Source organism: Cynoglossus semilaevis, chromosome 17 (genome assembly GCF_000523025.1).
Source record: "Cynoglossus semilaevis isolate Cse_v1.0 chromosome 17, Cse_v1.0, whole genome shotgun sequence".
In the NCBI taxonomy this organism is placed as follows: domain Eukaryota; kingdom Metazoa; phylum Chordata; class Actinopteri; order Pleuronectiformes; family Cynoglossidae; genus Cynoglossus; species Cynoglossus semilaevis.
Window position 1 is genome coordinate 9,916,375 of NC_024323.1, and position 17,315 is coordinate 9,933,689.

Genomic DNA, 17,315 nt, shown 5'->3' on the forward strand with positions numbered 1-17,315 from the left:
CATATTTAGTAGGCTGATTTCAGCATCAAAATCATCCTTAGCAAAGTACTGGTTTCTGCAAGTTTGTTAATGACAATATCATTGTCAATATATATGAGAATTTCCTTCTCTGTGTACATAATAATGTGTGTCCCGATTAGTCACTACGGCCTTGTGAATCACTATAACAGAAATATTTAGACACTACTGAATCATTTGGGGTGATGGGTTAAAAGCAGAGGCTCAGTTTCGTTGTATCTCAGTGTTACAATGACAATAAGGACCATAAAATAAAAATAAAAATAAGGCAATACCAAGAGACAATATAATTTAAAGTCTCATTACTGGTAAATTAAAGTTCTAATTGCGTTCAGAGTAAACGCGCCATCGAAATTGAATATTCCTCATCAATGAGTGGCTTAAACCTAGCGTGGACGCGCACCGCGTCTGGAGCACAGACTCAGACACGCGGTGACGCGCCTGCCCAGACAGTGGCCTGAGCGCGGGAGCTCGGTCGGGGCCACGTAGCGGCGCTGGAGGAGGAGGACGTACGGGTGCAGACACCTTAGCAGCCCGCACCATCAACAAACCCTCTCCTGCAATATTAAAACCCTCCAAAAGGCTACTGACATTTTCGAACAAATGCATATCCGCCTCCAAAGCAGAGGAGGAGGCTGGCAAACAGGAGAAGTGCGTGTTCAGTCCAGAATCTGTGCAACTCCGATTGCACGGAGGGAGGTCGCTCTTCTGCACGAAGGTAAGCCAGAAAACCAACAACAAAAATGTGTCTAAATAAAATTAATGTAAGCCTCTGTATTTGTGACAAGCGTGTCGTTCGCTCGTAAAAGCCCTCACTGGTCGCCGGTAGCTGGCGGCAGGAGATGCAGCTACAGTATGAAGTGTTAGTAAATGCAGAGAGCAGGGAGTTTGTCGCAGACTCGAGTTTGAGAGAGTGGGTTTGTCTGACAACCCTCCACAACAGTCTGATGGGTTTTGTTGTTGAAAAGCGGCACTTTCCATGTTCCTTGCACGGCATGAAAGAAATATCGATACAAAAGCGTGACACGGGCTTTTCATTCGCCCGTCACGTTCCTGTATCAACTGTCACACTTGCCTACGAAGGTTCCACTGTGGAAATGAAGTGGAACGTTAATGCTAAATATCCGACGTAACTGTTAGCACTAAGCTAAGTAGCCCAATTCAGGGAGCTTTGGGTTAAAGAAAATGAAAGTCCTCTATCCACTGAGAACTTGTGCATGTCAACAAATATTACCACGTAGCCGGTGCAACATTGTCACTGTAATATTATTTTTTAGTACGTTTTGAATGTACTGGGCTATTGACTAATGTGACACAGTTAGCATGTCATGTGTTGTGCAGGTTTGTACCTATGGAATATCGCTAGCTTCCTGGCTAAGTAGCCGAAGACAACTTCGGGGCCTCACTGTGTTTGTGCTGTTCGTTGCACTGTGCAGCGTTTTATCTGCTTCATTTGCCTCTAAATATCACTAATGTGTCGTAAGGTTTTAGGCATTTGAAGTACAACAACACTACAACAAAAAGAATGATTCATTATTTTGATTTCGCTCTACTTAGCCACTTATGTCTCAATTAGGTCTAGTGCTGTCGGTTTTCACGTTAAATTTTTATTTGTTGATTCTCTACTGTTGCGAAATTTGAATAGCATAATACAGTACACTAAACTGTATGATATAATATAGCTTCATGTTGTCCCTATCTGTTTTGTGAAATGGGGAGAGCCAACTGGTAATTACTTGTGAGCTTACTCTACTGTAATATCTGTCATGTGTGACAGAAGTAAATAATAATAGAATAACAGCACATAAATAAGAGTATATAGTTAAAAATAACTGTACAAAATCAGCAAAGGCTCACTAATGCCTTTGCTGGAAAAGGATTGTTAGTACTAAGCTGATTTTGGTTTGTTTAGCTTATTGAAAACAAGGCCATTATCACTAGATTTATATGAAGAAAAAGTTAGTTTTTTCCCCAGCATTTTAGGAAGTCATCATCATTTTACAAGATGTTCATCGGTTACCATGGTAATTTGTACAAAGATACAGGGAAGATCAGTGATGATAACAGTGTGTTTTTATCTTGTTCGTAGCATCATGCAATTTTCTTGGTGGGCAAAGGAGTTCAAAGAGAAAGCAAAACAGGGCTTGAGAGAATTAACAAGTGGTAGTATATAAAGTACTTTTCTAAAAACATTAGTTCATTAAATTGCAGTGTGGCGTGTAAAGAAAGAGGCAGTTTAATAATCTCCAACATTGGTAATTACATGGCATCAGTTCCTGCACTGCAAAAATTCAAGCAGTTGAAATGACTGAATGTAGAACTATATGCAAGAACTACATGATTAAAATGCAAAGAACACAATCACTGCCAGAGAAGTGCTGTTAAAATGTGCTTTAATTTTACACCAGCTATTCAGCCCAGCCAAGAAACTTGCTATGATCCACGTTTTCTAGTGACGATGTATTTCTTGTTTGTTTTGTTTTGTTTCCAATGTGATTTTTTCTGTGTTTTTTATTTAGAACCTTATCCTAACATTGATTCATTATCTATTAACTACATACGTCCTTGATAGTAAGAGTCATAAAGTTTGTGATTTGCTGGTGGATCATCTGTAGAGCTCTTGGCAATATTTGATATATTCACTTCCATGATGACATTGGGTATTTTCTGTGATATCAGTGGTGTCCCTTATCATCCCTTTCCTGTAATTTTATCACCTATTTTGATTTAAATTATTCTCCGTTTCTCAAAATAGAACCCCTCCCATTTTGCCCTTTCCAAAGAGCCTTTCATATTTTCCCCTGTTAAGAATCTTCCTTCACCACAGTGTAAATCATACTCTATTGTGCTGAATGTATGTCATTTAAGTGTGGCATGTCATTATCAACCTTTGCATTTGAAAACCTTGTTGAAAGATCAAAAACAAAGAGCAACAGAGGTGTTAAAATAAACTCAGGAGAAGATACAATGACTCCTCCAAGTTTTCTTATCTTAACCTGGGCAAATACCTCATATTTTAACACAATAATGTGCAAATAGAACACACCAAAGGAACAGATGTTGTTATATTCTAATAATGCCTATCAGATCTTACATGTTTTTTTGCTTTTTAAATACATTCTGGCAATACAATATACTATTTATGCAATCATGTTTCAAAGAAGAGCCAGAACACGTAACTCTTGGGAAAATGACTGCAACTATAAACCAAATGAGGCGTAGCTTTATTTTTTACTTCTGAAATCACTTTCCAGAGTTTTGCTGAATGTTTTTCTACAACCAAAGTCTGCAACAGTGATAACCTTTTCTTTCTCTCTTTTTTATATACTTGCGTGAAAACAAAAGTAACTGGTTCTGCTTTGTGGCCTGATTATGAGCTTTAAGGCCACATGCCCACAAAGGTGCTCAGCACCCCTGCAGTGCATCAAACAGTGAGCTGGTTAAGGTCTTATGAGTTTGGATAGAGTGAGGAATGTGAACCTTCACATGGTCATCTGCAAAAGAGAAAGCTCATTAAAGTCTGCACTTTAGGGAGCGACTGTGGTTTGTTAAGAAGTAAAATAAAAACATTTTGTCGCTGCCTCAAACTTATCATCTCCCACTGCTGGCACTGAGGTAAACATCTAATATACAAAAAAGTAGAGTACAAAAAAGAGGTAATTTTTAAAAAGTGTGCAGGAAGTATGGAGTCAAAGGAAACAAGTGTACAAGAGAAGATGCACCAGAGCTGCAAGGATGTTTTACTGTTGTAACTGTTAAACTGTTGGCTGACTTGAATAAGCTGAGATTTGTATTTATTGTGATCAGAATGGACAGGATCAGAAATAAACAGATGAGAGGAAGTGCTGCGGTTGAAAAGAGAATTGAGAGAAAAAAAGGACAGATGGCATTTGAATTTTCGACAAAGGCGAATCTAAAGAGACGGTTTAATTTTCTGTTGTTTTTGATTGTTGTGCAAAGTTCACCTAACTGCAACGGCAGTCATTGTAGTGAGGGCTGTGACCTCTTGAGCAGATCGGGCGGGTGATTATGATATTGAGAAGTTTACACTCATCTCTGTTCCCACATGAAAGGAGTAACATAATATCACTCAGTGTGAAACGGAAAAATGACTCACTTTAACGACAAGCGGAGTGTGAAAATCTCTGTCTGTACATGGTTATATTAAATATAGACTTTTTTTTTCAATAGTTATTAGCAATTATTAGATGGATGGACTGATTTGAAACTCACAACTCGTTTCTATTTAGAAAATAATGTGAATAGAAAAAAAAAGAATGATAATAAAGACTGAGATTTAGGACTACAGTTCTGACTCCTTTTAACTTTTTTTGAGTATTAGTATACTTGGATACTCAACTATATACAAGGAGTATGACAACAACACCCTGAAGAGACTGGATGCTGTCTGTTCAACTTAACTTTGGAAACTTTGCTTCTGGGTCTTAAATTACATTACTGAACAACACAAATGATCACATTTCCGGCTGTTAATCACTTAGCAGCTGATGGTATTGTGAATTCTTATGTTTTGCCTTTTAACACACAGCCTGTATATGTTATGCTACAGAGGTTATAACATTTATTTCAAACATTTCAAAACATTTCTTGCAATTCATATTCTTCTTGAAGCAGCAGTACAAGTGCACACATCTCCCTTATCTCTGCTGCGAGTCCCTCAAATTGCTATCAAATTCTCAAGAAAAACTCAGTCATCATGCACAGGAAGGCAGATGTGTCTTATGCTATTTGGTAGGTTAAGTTCTGAACAGACATATTTTACTCATGTTACATCTGCCAGTTTAATGAAGTCAGAAGTGGAAAGCAGTAAATCTGTTTGAGTAGAGTAGAGCAGAGTAGAGTAGAGTAGGGCATGTTATGGTAGGTATGAAGAGATGTAAAAACCAGAAGGCAGCAAGATGTCAATGTTAAAAGTGTCTGTAAATTTAATATTGGAGTTATAATGTGGATGTTTCTTTTAGTCTATTTATGTTTTCTTTAAAATTGTTACCCTTTGAAACAAAAAGGAAGGATGCTTATGACCCAGGTGCAGTGCTGGAGAAAGGAAATGTGTTTGGTAGTGAACCCGCCGCCCAGATTCTCACAAGTGAGGTGTCAGGTTATCTAAGGCCATCCAAATGTCCCAGTGGGACACAGTCATGTAAATTAAACAGGTTGAAAACAAATAAACACCAGAAAGAATGATTTATTTAACACAATAGATTGAAAATATGTAGTTTTGTATTTTTTAAAAGCGGAAAATCAAGTTTGTTGAAGTTATCAGAGCATGCATCACACTAGCATCTCTGTGGTTTTATCTGCACTACTTGCTCCTGGGTTGTGGTGAGTGTATTCTGGGAGGTGTTGATTTAAAAAAAAAAAAAAAAACACTTGCATTGAAATGAAGCATATTGTGTGTGTGTGTGTGTGTGTTATTTGTAATTTAAGTCATCAGTGATATGAAAGCAGAAGTTCAAGGTTCTCACAAAGTGAACAGTTGAGCTGAGCCCAACTTGTTTCTGCAGCAAGTGGAAAATGAATGTAGTAAATTTCTCTGGTGTGGGATAAATGGAGTCTTATCCAAATTCAGTGATAAACCTCCAAATAATAAAATGTATTTTAAAGTATTTACCTTTTTTTTTGTTAGCATAGGCTTTCTGAGCACACTAGATTTGTTTAAGTAGTTTGTGTAATATTACATAGTTAAATTATTGTATCCATAATTTTAATCCACCATTCAATTTAAAAAAAAAGGAAACGTGGTCACCGTAGAAAGCAAATACTTCTGTGCAGTGTGTTGTTTTGTGAGTTTGTTTCACTTGTGGTTCGGAGGTATTTACGCAGCTCTGCTTTTTCCTTGAAGTTGAAGCATCACATTCATTCGTGAATGCTGCGGTTTTTACTCCTACACACGAAACACAAATGTGTGGGGGCAAACGAGGTGCTCAGTTTATTTTGTATTTTTTTTAAGGCTGTACTTTCATCGCATATACATTTACATACTAAAAAAAACATGTTTTATATCTAATTAATTTCCCCTGTGTTCTTCTCTTTTATCTCACAGGTAATCCGCTGTTTAAGAATATTCACGTCAGAGAGAAAGCCCTTACTACAGTTTTATGTCTCCAGCTTAGCTTGGCTTTTTCTGGTCTTATTTCTGAAGACACCAGCACATTGGAACGAAGCGGTCCTCAGAGAAAGTGCGTCTGATCTGACCTCAAATGTTCATCAACAAAGTTTTGGCTTTTCTTCTGCTATTTTTAAATACATGAATCTAAACGTTAAAGAGTTTGTATGTCTTTCCAAAAATGTTCCCTACCATGGACGACATGGATGCTCTCTTTGAATCAGGTTGACCATTTCTCACTTCATCCCCTCCTTCCTGTCTCTTTAGTAGAGGGAGGGTGGGGGATTAGTGTGGCGCCCCCTGCCTCCCTTAATAAAATTCACTTGTCCAACAAGGCATCATAACAGCAAATCTTCTCGACTGCTGTGTCAACCAACAACATCCCTCTGTTCCCACTCCCTCTTCATGAAATCCTTGCAGAGCCTCAAGGAAGAGGTTTCCATTCCTAGTCTAGGCGGGATGTCACAGGAAGAAGGTCGTAGGACAACAGTGTCCCAGTCCTATTTTCACTCCGCTAACCCAGATCTGGATCTGACGGGCAAGCTGTATAAGAGGGAAGTCGGTGGCAAGCCATATTCTGTTTTAGTGGACAATAAAATGGCGGCCAAAGCATCCAGCGGAGACCAGAACATTGGTCAGTTGCCCACACAACATACCGCTCCGCAGCAACATCAGCAGTATTTCAGAGAGGGAGGAGCAATGCTGGAAGCAGAGAAGCAGGGGTCCCAGGCTGGTAACAATGGCACTTCTGATGACACTGAAGACGATGATGAGGAAGAGGAGGGTGAGGATGAAGAATGTGACGAGGAGGCATTCAAGCGTGAACAGATCATTGTCGAGGTAAACCTGAACAACCAGACCCTTCATGTATCCAAGGGTGACAAAACTGGAACAACGCCCGAAGACTCTGAAAGAGCGGGCAGTGATGACGAAGACGAGGATGAGGAAGAGGAGGACGAGGATAGCATGGAGGAAGAGGAAGAGGATGATGAGGAAGATGAACTTGAAAGCCGAAGAACGAGGTCGAAGAGAGCCCGGAGATGTGTCAGTAGCACAGCACCTTCTGGTCAGCCACGAAGGAAAAGCCTCAGATCATCTCTGAGCACACCTGCCACTGGAATGACCACCAGGGGGCGACGAAAGCGCCTGGAGGCCCCGAAGAGCAATCGTAGATCAGCCAGGTCTGTGCCAACTTCTGCGGGTTCCATGTCTGCAGGTTCGGGAGGCAAAGGAGAAGCGGAGGAGAAGGAGATGCTGGCGTGTGAGAAATGCCCTCGCGTGTTCAACACACGCTGGTACCTGGAGAAGCACATGAACGTCACACACAGGAGAATGCAGATTTGTGACAAGTGCGGCAAAAAGTTTGTCTTAGAGAGTGAGCTGGCCTTACATCAGCAGACTGACTGTGAGAAGAACATTCAGGTAAAGTCTGCACCATTTTTATTTCACATAAAGTTTTAGTAAGTTAGATTTAGGACCTGTCGGCCAAACCAATCAGGTCATTGCATATTGCCATATGTTTTCTGCTATCTGCTCAAATGGACCAAACAGTGCACAATGAGCTTTGCACAGGCAGCTATTGCAGGTGTAAGAAGGGAAAAGACAAGAGATCACACTTTTACGGTTACTGATGTTACTGCAGGGTTTATTTATATATTATATTTATAATATTTATATATATATGTTATATATTTAAAGAAAACTAGCAAGTAGAACAAAAATAATTACTTGATTTTTGTGTCACTATTTGTTGATTTTGAAGTTGGCCGTATCTACACATGAAACTGATTTCAATATGTAGATTCTAAACATGGTATTTATACTTTCCCCCCTCCTACATCTGTGATCATTGTAACAAATAGAAAATAAAATTGTGTTAGTCTGACATTAATGTTTGCATACACCTGTTATATTTGGGTACAACAACCCTGCTGTGGTATAAAACCTGAAACCTTTTTTTTTTTTTTTTTAAGTTAGTTGCATTTAAAAAAATGTTGGTACGCTTGGTTGACTATGTGATACCATATTCACACATTTTGTGCACACACACAGTCTGGTTTTATGAGTAGTTTTTGTGAGTGCTTCACATAGACATAATGCAGTCCTTAACCCGTTACTGTAGCATTATCCTTTACAAATGTATGCCAGAAAGATGTCCCCATGATTTAAACAAATGTTGGTACGCTTGGTTGACTATGTGATACCATATTCACACATTTTGTGCACACACACAGTCTGGTTTTATGAGTAGTTTTTGTGAGTGCTTCACATAGACATAATGCAGTCCTTAACCCGTTACTGTAGCATTATCCTTTACAAATGTATGCCAGAAAGATGTCCCCATGAGGACATACGGTGGCCACAACAAAGCATTTTAACAAAGAAAAGTCCCCACAAATATAGCTTTACCTAGACCACAAACACCCAGTATATTTAGACCAACTGGTTGCAGGAACATCTTTTGTAGATTCAACATAGTTGCATCTGCATAACAGCATCCTAACACCTGTAGCATGCTCTCTGCCTGAGTCCTTCAGGCTGATACTAAAATGTAAACATCAGCAAAGATAATAATCTTGTAAAGTTCCACTCCTATAAAACTACAGTGCTGATTTGTAGCAATGGGTAATGAATGTGGTATAGTCGAAATTACTTTGTATTTTGCTGAGAATAATTTGCATGTTTGACCAGTCGAAATTCTATGAAAGAAGTTGTGTGTGAACATGGTGAAACATTCTGCATTGAAATACTACACACTTTTTTATTTCTTGCAAGAGGACACACTTGCTGGATACAGACACAGCACATAAACATGCAAATGTGTGTGTTGACGAACTGTTTAACAGCAACTGAGTGGTTAAGGTACATCCGCCTGCAGCTTCACGTGGTTCGGCATGGTTGGGCTTACACATGTGGGAGTAAAAATACGTTGTCAAAGGAAACTTCTGTCCCACAGTACTTTAACTATTAGAAATACAACTGACATCTTTAAACATTTTTACACGTCATTTCTCAGTAGCTGTATTTGATCCGTGTTGGTGTTTATGTCTGAACTCTTGTCCATCACCAGTCGAAGTCAGTGATGACACTGCCACACTGACCAGACTCAGCACTGAACACGTTCAGCCTGTAGTTCTGTTTTTAGCTCCTGTTCCCTCATTGAACCAGATAACTTTTATACCAATAACGTTTTAACATTCAACATCATTTATGGCCGACATTGTTTTTTTTTTTTACTGTTATTGGCAGATGTGATGGGTTGTGGACCAGGTTCCTTGTTTCACAACTGTTCAAGTGAACTATGCTTAACCACTCAATGGTTCGTTTGAACTGAACAGAGTAGAAAGAGAACCAGCTTTTTATATTTTACACTTTAGATATAATTTTATGTAACCCCACAGTCAGTTCACTCATTATATACACGAAAAGAGGATGGCCTGATAGATATGCTTTTGAGCACACAAAAAACATAAGCAGGAAGTCATCAGTTGTCTGATGACAGTGAGATTCTGTCAATGGTGCACAGATGCAGAATTCCATACACCTCTGATACATTTTAATTTTAATACTTTTAGATTGTATATTTTATTACTCTATATAAACATTTTGCAATCCTTCATTCATTTTCTTATCTAAACATCAGCAACATGTGAGGTTGCATTAGTTTATTTTTATATATTACAAACCAAAGCCCCCACCCCCATTAAATGTATGTGCCTAATTTGTAGAAATGTTTGGTGTTGAGGGCAATATGGAAAGCTAAATGCTCATACACGTAATTTTCTTTTTAAATTAAATTCATGACGAGTTTATACCAGCAGATGGAGCTGCAGAGTAAGAATAATTATTTTTATAGTTGAGAAACATCTATACCGTCCCTTTATTTTTTTCTGGTAAATGCAATACTGTGTTGTCTTATTAATTTTTTGCTTTTTACATTTTTTTTGTTTTGTTTTCCTGTCCTGCAGTGCGTCTCCTGTAACAAGTCTTTTAAGAAACTGTGGTCACTGCACGAGCACATAAAAATTGTGCACGGCTATGCAGAAAAGAAGTTCTCATGTGAAATCTGTGAGAAGAAATTCTACACAATGGCTCATGTCCGTAAGCACATGGTTGGTAAGTGTCTTTTGTTTTACATTTTTGAACCTAAGTATTAGTCTGAGCCACCACACGTGTCAGGTCTTCAATATTCCATCAGTTTTATTTAACATTCTTTTTCTATGCTTCCCCCCATTCACAGCTCACACCAAGGACATGCCCTTCACCTGTGAGACATGTGGAAAGTCATTTAAACGCAGCATGTCTTTGAAGGTCCACTCACTCCAGCACTCTGGAGAGAAACCGTTCCGTTGTGAGGTACGACGCGGTGGTTATGAATGCGGTTCTGACATAACATTCTCTCTCCATTCTCCATTTGTAGCCTGAAAATATGTATGCTCAGTGAGCAGCGTCTTAAAATCTGACGTTGTAGCATTGAGAATAAGGTTGGAAAGGGATTAGGTTGGTTATTTAATTCCCAGATTATTTTTGACTTTTCACAGTTACTTCAACACATGATCTTTAATTGCGAATACTTTGACATTTGGTCATATGACTTGAATGACAGCTATAATACCATATTCCTCATGCACATTCTGAATATATTTACTGTTGACAATATCAGCATCAGCTCTGCCAAACAACATTGGAGAGAACACAGTAAAAGGTGTCGGAAAAAATAATTTGATTGACATTAATGTCTATAGCAGTAGACAGTACAGGCTCAAGAGTCTGGGAGATGCTTCTTTGGCATTGACATTCTGTCAAAGAACAAGGGTTTTCATCTCTGACATCACTCCTGTTCCAGTGTTGAGGTCTCATAAATACATGTATGATGATTTCCATTGTTGGCCCATGCAACACGCCATTGACGTTTGAATGCATGTCGCTGTAGTAGAAGGTTCAGTTCTTATGAAAGGAGACGTACGAGTTACAAACATGCATTGTCAAATATCCATGTATGGTCTTTACAAATTTGAAACGCCTTGATAATTTTAAACTTTCTTGAAAAGCACAGCCAAAATGTAATTTGTGGGCATTCATTTAGGAATGATTTAATGTGGTCTGTGTCCCTGGCTAGTTATTTTAAGTAACCCCCATTGGAGCAGGAGGCTCCTGTCAGTTGTGTTACTACAGCGGCCTCTACAGGTCGACATGTCCATTTACAGCAGGTTTTGTTCTTTTGATTATTTTGAAATTGTTTTGACTGAGTCACTTTTTTATGGACGGTACTTTAAGCCAAGCCTATGGGGCAATTGGTGAAGGAACACAATGAAATCACATTGTTATAATAATAGAAAATGACTGATAATGTCATAGTAAGGACGCAGTCTCCACCGTGTGGCGTTTAAAAAAACTGTCTGTTGGAGAAGAAAAACATTGTTTTCTAAGTATGCATAACGTGAAAGAAAATACATTTTAAAAACTCAATATGTTGCGCAGCCCTCTTTGCAGTTCTTAGTGCTAGTTTTCTAATTTGACATGTCACTGTTGAATTTTGCTACTGGACAAAACCACAGTAACTCTTTGAGTCATTCTAAATACTTGAGAAAACAACCAGAGGAGCCAGGTCAAATATTTGAAAACTAAACAAGTAGCTTTCCCCGGGTTAAACCAAAGGTTTCCATCGTAGGAGACGTGAAACATTTTATTTTTTTTCAACACAGTTTGTCAAGTTGTGTTCCAAAGTTTGTATTTTGTTTTTCAGTTCTTTTAACTGTTAATGATCTGAACCCTTAGGGAGTTGACAGATGGGATGATTTCCTCCCACCAGAGAACCTTTAATATCCATCTACATAAATGAACCAGTCTCAGGGAACATGTGTGCACGGGTGGAGCCGCACTAATTAAATGTTCCAAATCATACTCCACTGTAACATGTAATTTCAATGTGTATTAAAAGGTTATATGTAATGTACATGTTTCCTGCTGTCAGACCTGGAAGGTTTTTTGTTGTTTTTTTTTTATTAGAAAATCACTAGAATTCTTTTGTACAGTCTCATAAGCAAAATGGTTAGAGTGATATCAGATGCTGCTTCCTAACGTGCGTTATCCTTGTAAGACAGTTGCTGATGTACTTCAAACTATAGCTTTTTTAATACAATATTCGTAAAAGAGGAAGGAAGTATGAGGAAAACCTCATGGATTTGTTTGTGTCATCTTCTGCCACAGAACTGTGACGAGCGGTTCCAGTACAAGTACCAGCTGCGCTCACACATGAGCATCCACATCGGGCACAAGCAGTTCATGTGCCAGTGGTGTGGCAAAGACTTCAACATGAAACAGTATTTTGATGAGCACATGAAAACACACACAGGTGAGAGACGACCACAGTTGACCGTCTGTCTGTCTTTTCTCCAAACTTCTTCTGCCCACACAGTGTTAGGAATAATTATTTTTAAAAAAAGAAAAAAGAAGGCATCTTGTTTCTAATTCTCAAACCAGTTTGTGACTAAGACTGTTTTTCTCAATGACTAACAGGAGCTTGTAAGAAGATATGATATATTCCAAGAAATAACAGATTAACATTAAAGTTATTTTAATATGCTGATTTGTATTAGTCATATGAGATATTTTACATAGTATTTGACATCATTAAATTACAATTTACTAGCAGTTGGCAGTATTTTAAATAGCAGTGACAACGAGGCCTCAAATATACGGAAATACAGAAGTAAGGCCATCAGACAAAAAAGCCTTTGATTAAAAAAAGATAATTGTGTCTGTGGCAAAATATATATTTTTTTTTTTTTTGCTGCAGAGCTTTTTTTCTTCCATCTGTTATTTTCCCTGTTGAAATGTCAGGCACAGTGAATAGCAGTGAATAGCAGGTTTGCTGTGTTGCACGCATAACTTAACTTCCTTACAAAGCAATTTTGTTCATTTTTGTTTCTTGGCTTCGTTGAAAGTTTTCTCTTACTGTCTAAGTCAGTTTTGTTACTGCAGGTAGGATTTAATTCTCTAGCTAGCATTTACTGTAGTGAGTCATTTCTTTCTGTGTAGTCCACATTCACAATACATTTGTCTTGGGTTGACTTGAAGGAATATATGAACTGTTCATGTTATATTGAGTTTATATTCACAATACAAAGTCCAGCAGAGGGTCTGCCTTGGCAAAGACAAAAGGGGGAGAGGGGAGCAGGAGTGGACAGTGCTGTAATACATAAAAAAAAAAATATATAATTCAGTCAGTCAGTCAGTCAGCTCGTCTCTGTGATCCTTAAAAAAGACAGGACATGAGGTCTCTGCCAGCAGGAACATTATAGTGGTAGGAGCTGAGCCACTTTGCATAGTATTTATAATGAGAGGGACATTTCACATCAAAGTTGGACCCATGTATACAGTATAGCGTGGCTTATAATTACAACCTAGACACATGGTGTTTCACATGCCTTTGATTTTCTGTCCTGTTGCCTTTCTATTTCTAAAGCCAAAACCCTGTACATCCCTCCATGATTTTCTCAAGCTGTGCCTGTCGTGGGTGGACACGGCGTTCCACTGGCCCTGGTGGTTATATTTGGGACATGTAATTACAATGCCCTCTCCTCTCCCTGCCACTAGAAACCAATTTAGTCTCCAGCAGGAGGAGACACACCCAGGCACAGTCCTGTAATAGGCAGCGCACATGTTAAACACCCAAAGTTTGGTTCACTGCACCCTGTTTTTTCATGCGATTTTTTTTTAAACCCCAAACTTCAGCACATCAGCTTTTACCTTTTGATATTCAATTGGTGTGGAACAGCTTCACACATAACATGCCAGAGAGAGGCAGTGAGAGTCCTTCAGCAGCCTGTTAATAGACGGCTGTGTGGGTGGTGCAGGCACATTCAGTGGCTCCATGGAGGGAGGTTAATGAGAGCAGCATTCCATCCAAGCTCCTGTTGTTCATTTTCACATCTCTTCTTCACCAAGTGTGAATGGTAATAGCTTCCTGTGGAGTGGGTGGGTTGACAGCAAAGACCCTCCATTTAAGTTAGCATCTTATTTGCATTTTTAAAGCTGCTGCTGTCGTCTTCGCAAAGAAATGTCTGATCGTGAGGGGGGAAATGTTAACTTTGTGACTCAAAGATATTCAATCAAGTCTTTCTTGTTTTTTTGTTTGTCAAGTCTTTCTTGTTTTTCACATTTATATAGAGTTTTCAAATAACATTTTCACACAAGGTTATTCCACTTAAGGCTTGAGGTGTTAATTGGAAATTTAAGAAGAAATTATTCCATCGAAAATATATGTTTGTATTTATTTTCTAAAGTTCCATGTATTTTACAACAGGACAATGTCAGACAAAAGAGCATGAACCTGTAGACTTGTAATCAGACTACTTGGATCAAACACTGTTGAGCTGTTGACATTTTATATACAGTAGAACAAAAGAAAAAAATCCACACCAAAAACCTAGTTCCTAGAAGGTTTTTTGGTGGCTTTTATCATACAAACATACAGTTTCTTTTCAGGTACATTACTGAGCTAAATACATTATTTGTTTTTATATAACAAAGAATTTACCTTCAATGCTTTCATCATTTTTATAGCTGTGCATTTTTGTCGAGAGGTTCAGTGTTGGTCTCCCTCACACACTTGTCTCTTATTTTCTAAATCTGTGCAGGAGAGAAGCCTTTCATTTGTGAGATCTGTGGAAAGAGCTTCACCAGCCGACCCAACATGAAGCGCCACCGCCGCACCCACACAGGGGAGAAGCCCTATCCCTGCGAGGTGTGTGGCCAGCGGTTCCGCTTCTCCAACATGCTGAAAGCACACAAAGAGAAGTGTTTTCGGGTCACCAGTCCAGTGGTTCTGCAGACCAGCAGCCCGGCCGTGCCTGTCCGCCTTTTCACCAACCCTTTCTCCTCTTCACCGTCGACCACCTCTGGCCCCGGACACTCAGCTGCCCACCCGGCCACCACCTCCACTTCCCTGGGCGTCAGTCCCACGGGAGGGCAAATGCCTCCGCGAGGCCCAGTGGGACACACGTACTCCAATGTGCAGATCCACTCGAATCCTTCTCACCATCATCCTCACCCCCCAACAACACAACAACACCTCTCAAACACATCCCAACACGCCCCACCTCACCCCCACCATCACCTGTCTGTCCCCCCGGTTTCACACCTTCCTCCACCCCCTGCGCTTTTCAAGAGTGAGCCCTTAAACCACTGTGGTCATGAAGACAGTGGCTACCTGCACCACATGACCCTCTCTGACAAAGGTCCTGGAGCCCCCCAGCACCACTGAACTGTGCTGCGCCACCATGGGGCCACACAAAACAGCACCTTGTTTTTTGCTTCTAGTCCTGCCTCAGTCTCATTGTTGCCAGACACATAATACAAAAAACATTTTTAATCAGCTATAAAGAGGAAACAAGCTTAGGATACACCTAGGCGTAGGTGTGAAAGATTCTGTGACAGACTGAGTTTTCATTTTATTTAAGAGTATAGACCTCCTCTGAGAGAAAAACCAGATCCATTGACAAAGATTTAAAAAACCTTTAAATTCTTCTCTGGAAGATTTTCTAATGAATTCTACACCAGACACTTTCCGTGCATACATTTTGTTTTCCAGCATTAGCAGCTGATGGAAGTCACGTATTTGTACACTATGTTCATGGATGGTTAAACTTCAATGTCATCAAACTATCACCTTTAATTCAACCTGTCTTAAAGTTGCACAGTGTTGCTTTCTGTGCAGATCTTTCCCACAGCAATACTCTTCGTCAAAGTATGTGAACCGAGGTCTGTGGAGCCTCACAGACGTGGAATGAATGTTGTATCTGGCTCTACTCTGTCGCCGAGCTCTTTTCAGACATGTAATTTGAAGATTGGACATCAGGGCTATAAGTGTGAATGTGTAGGACACCCAGATGTTGGTAGAGTAAATAAGTGGAGAGGTCCTGCTTTATACATGTACAAGTCAGGCTGTAGTCATATCCATCAAACTTCACAGTTTCTGATGTGTTTGAATTTACCCCTCACTCAGACAGTAGCCCCTTTGACACCGACAGTCCAGGAACTTTCTGACCACCTTGATCCAGACCTGACCAGACATCTTAAAAACCAGTAAACTATAGATTTAGGTCAGGTTGACATTATGCATCAGCTAGTACACATGCTCAGTGAGCAAATTAATGAATCTTCTTTCTGTACTTTGGTCTTGTAGGAGAAGCCGGAGCAGACGCTGTGGCCTCTCTTTTTTGAGGGACTCAAAGGCGTTGCCTGTACATTTGATGCAAATGCAGAAGGTCCAAGTTCAAAACCAGCTACTGCCCTAAACTCACACTCTTGGTAAAACCTGGGTGAGTGGTTTCAGTCAGGACATCCACAATAATATTTAAAAAATCTAAACCAGCATAGATGTGTCATGTTAGCTCCCGTTAACTGTTTGTAGCTCAGATGCTAATGCTGTGCTACCACAGCTGCCTTTACAAAGCGCGGAAAGCTCAGCCTCATTAATCGGTAAATCTATCGCCTTGAGCTACAACGTACATAGACATGAACACATTATCGTCTGATAACATGCATTCTCCCAACAGTTTAATCTGGAGCCCAAGTTTAGAGTTTGGATATTGTTTATAACTGACAGAAGTGAAACACCCTGTTTATTTTGCCAGTGTTGTGCTTTTCTTCCTAGTATTTTATATGACACAATACACACCAAGGTCACTGGCATTATTTGTTCCACACAGGCAGATTGTTGTGTAAATGCACATGCTTGAACGAAGATAGAACACCATCAAGGGCATTCATCACATCATTGGTGTCAGAGGGGCTAATGTCTGTGTTTGTCATTTGTCACAGTTCAGATCCAAAACTCAGGATGTATCTCCAAAGAGAGTTCATGTCTAAAAACAGCTCTGGACTGACCTTAGTTGAAAGCTGAGACTTGCTGTCTGGGTCAACAGATGTAGGGCAGGATAAGTGGCCATAGGTTCCGGAAAGGAATGTGTTTGTAAGACGTTTAAAATTTGTAAATGTTGAGTCTGGACATCTCTCAGTCTCAGATTTACATCATTTCAATGGTGCTTCTCATTCCAGTATGTAAAAAAAAAAAGTTTCTTAACCTTGCTTTGGCGTCAAATTTACCAAAATTGTTATATTAAACATTAGCAGTATATATTGTGACATATACAGTAGATCCACT

General features: G+C 39.5%; 1 protein-coding gene across 1 annotated transcript; it reads left to right on the forward strand.

The window, feature by feature from the left end:
- Window positions 1-157: 157 nt before the first annotated feature.
- On the forward strand, window positions 158-17,296 carry znf652 (zinc finger protein 652). The gene is made up of 6 exons (XM_008329991.3): window positions 158-736; window positions 6,083-7,567; window positions 10,114-10,261; window positions 10,386-10,501; window positions 12,356-12,500; window positions 14,788-17,296. Exons 2-6 carry the CDS (start codon window positions 6,551-6,553, stop codon window positions 15,411-15,413), a joined length of 2,052 nt encoding a protein of 683 aa, XP_008328213.1. The 5' UTR covers window positions 158-736; window positions 6,083-6,550; the 3' UTR covers window positions 15,414-17,296.
- The last annotated feature ends 19 nt before the right edge of the window (window positions 17,297-17,315 follow it).

Coding starts and splice junctions, on each gene's coding strand:
- znf652 (XM_008329991.3), top strand. CDS start 6,551: ATGAAATCCTTGCAGAGCCTCAAGGAAGAGGTTTCCATTCCTAGTCTA. Junction 10,262..10,385: donor TGTCCGTAAGCACATGGTTG/GTAAGTGTCTTT, acceptor CCCCATTCACAG/CTCACACCAAGGACATGCCC. Junction 10,502..12,355: donor AGAAACCGTTCCGTTGTGAG/GTACGACGCGGT, acceptor CTTCTGCCACAG/AACTGTGACGAGCGGTTCCA.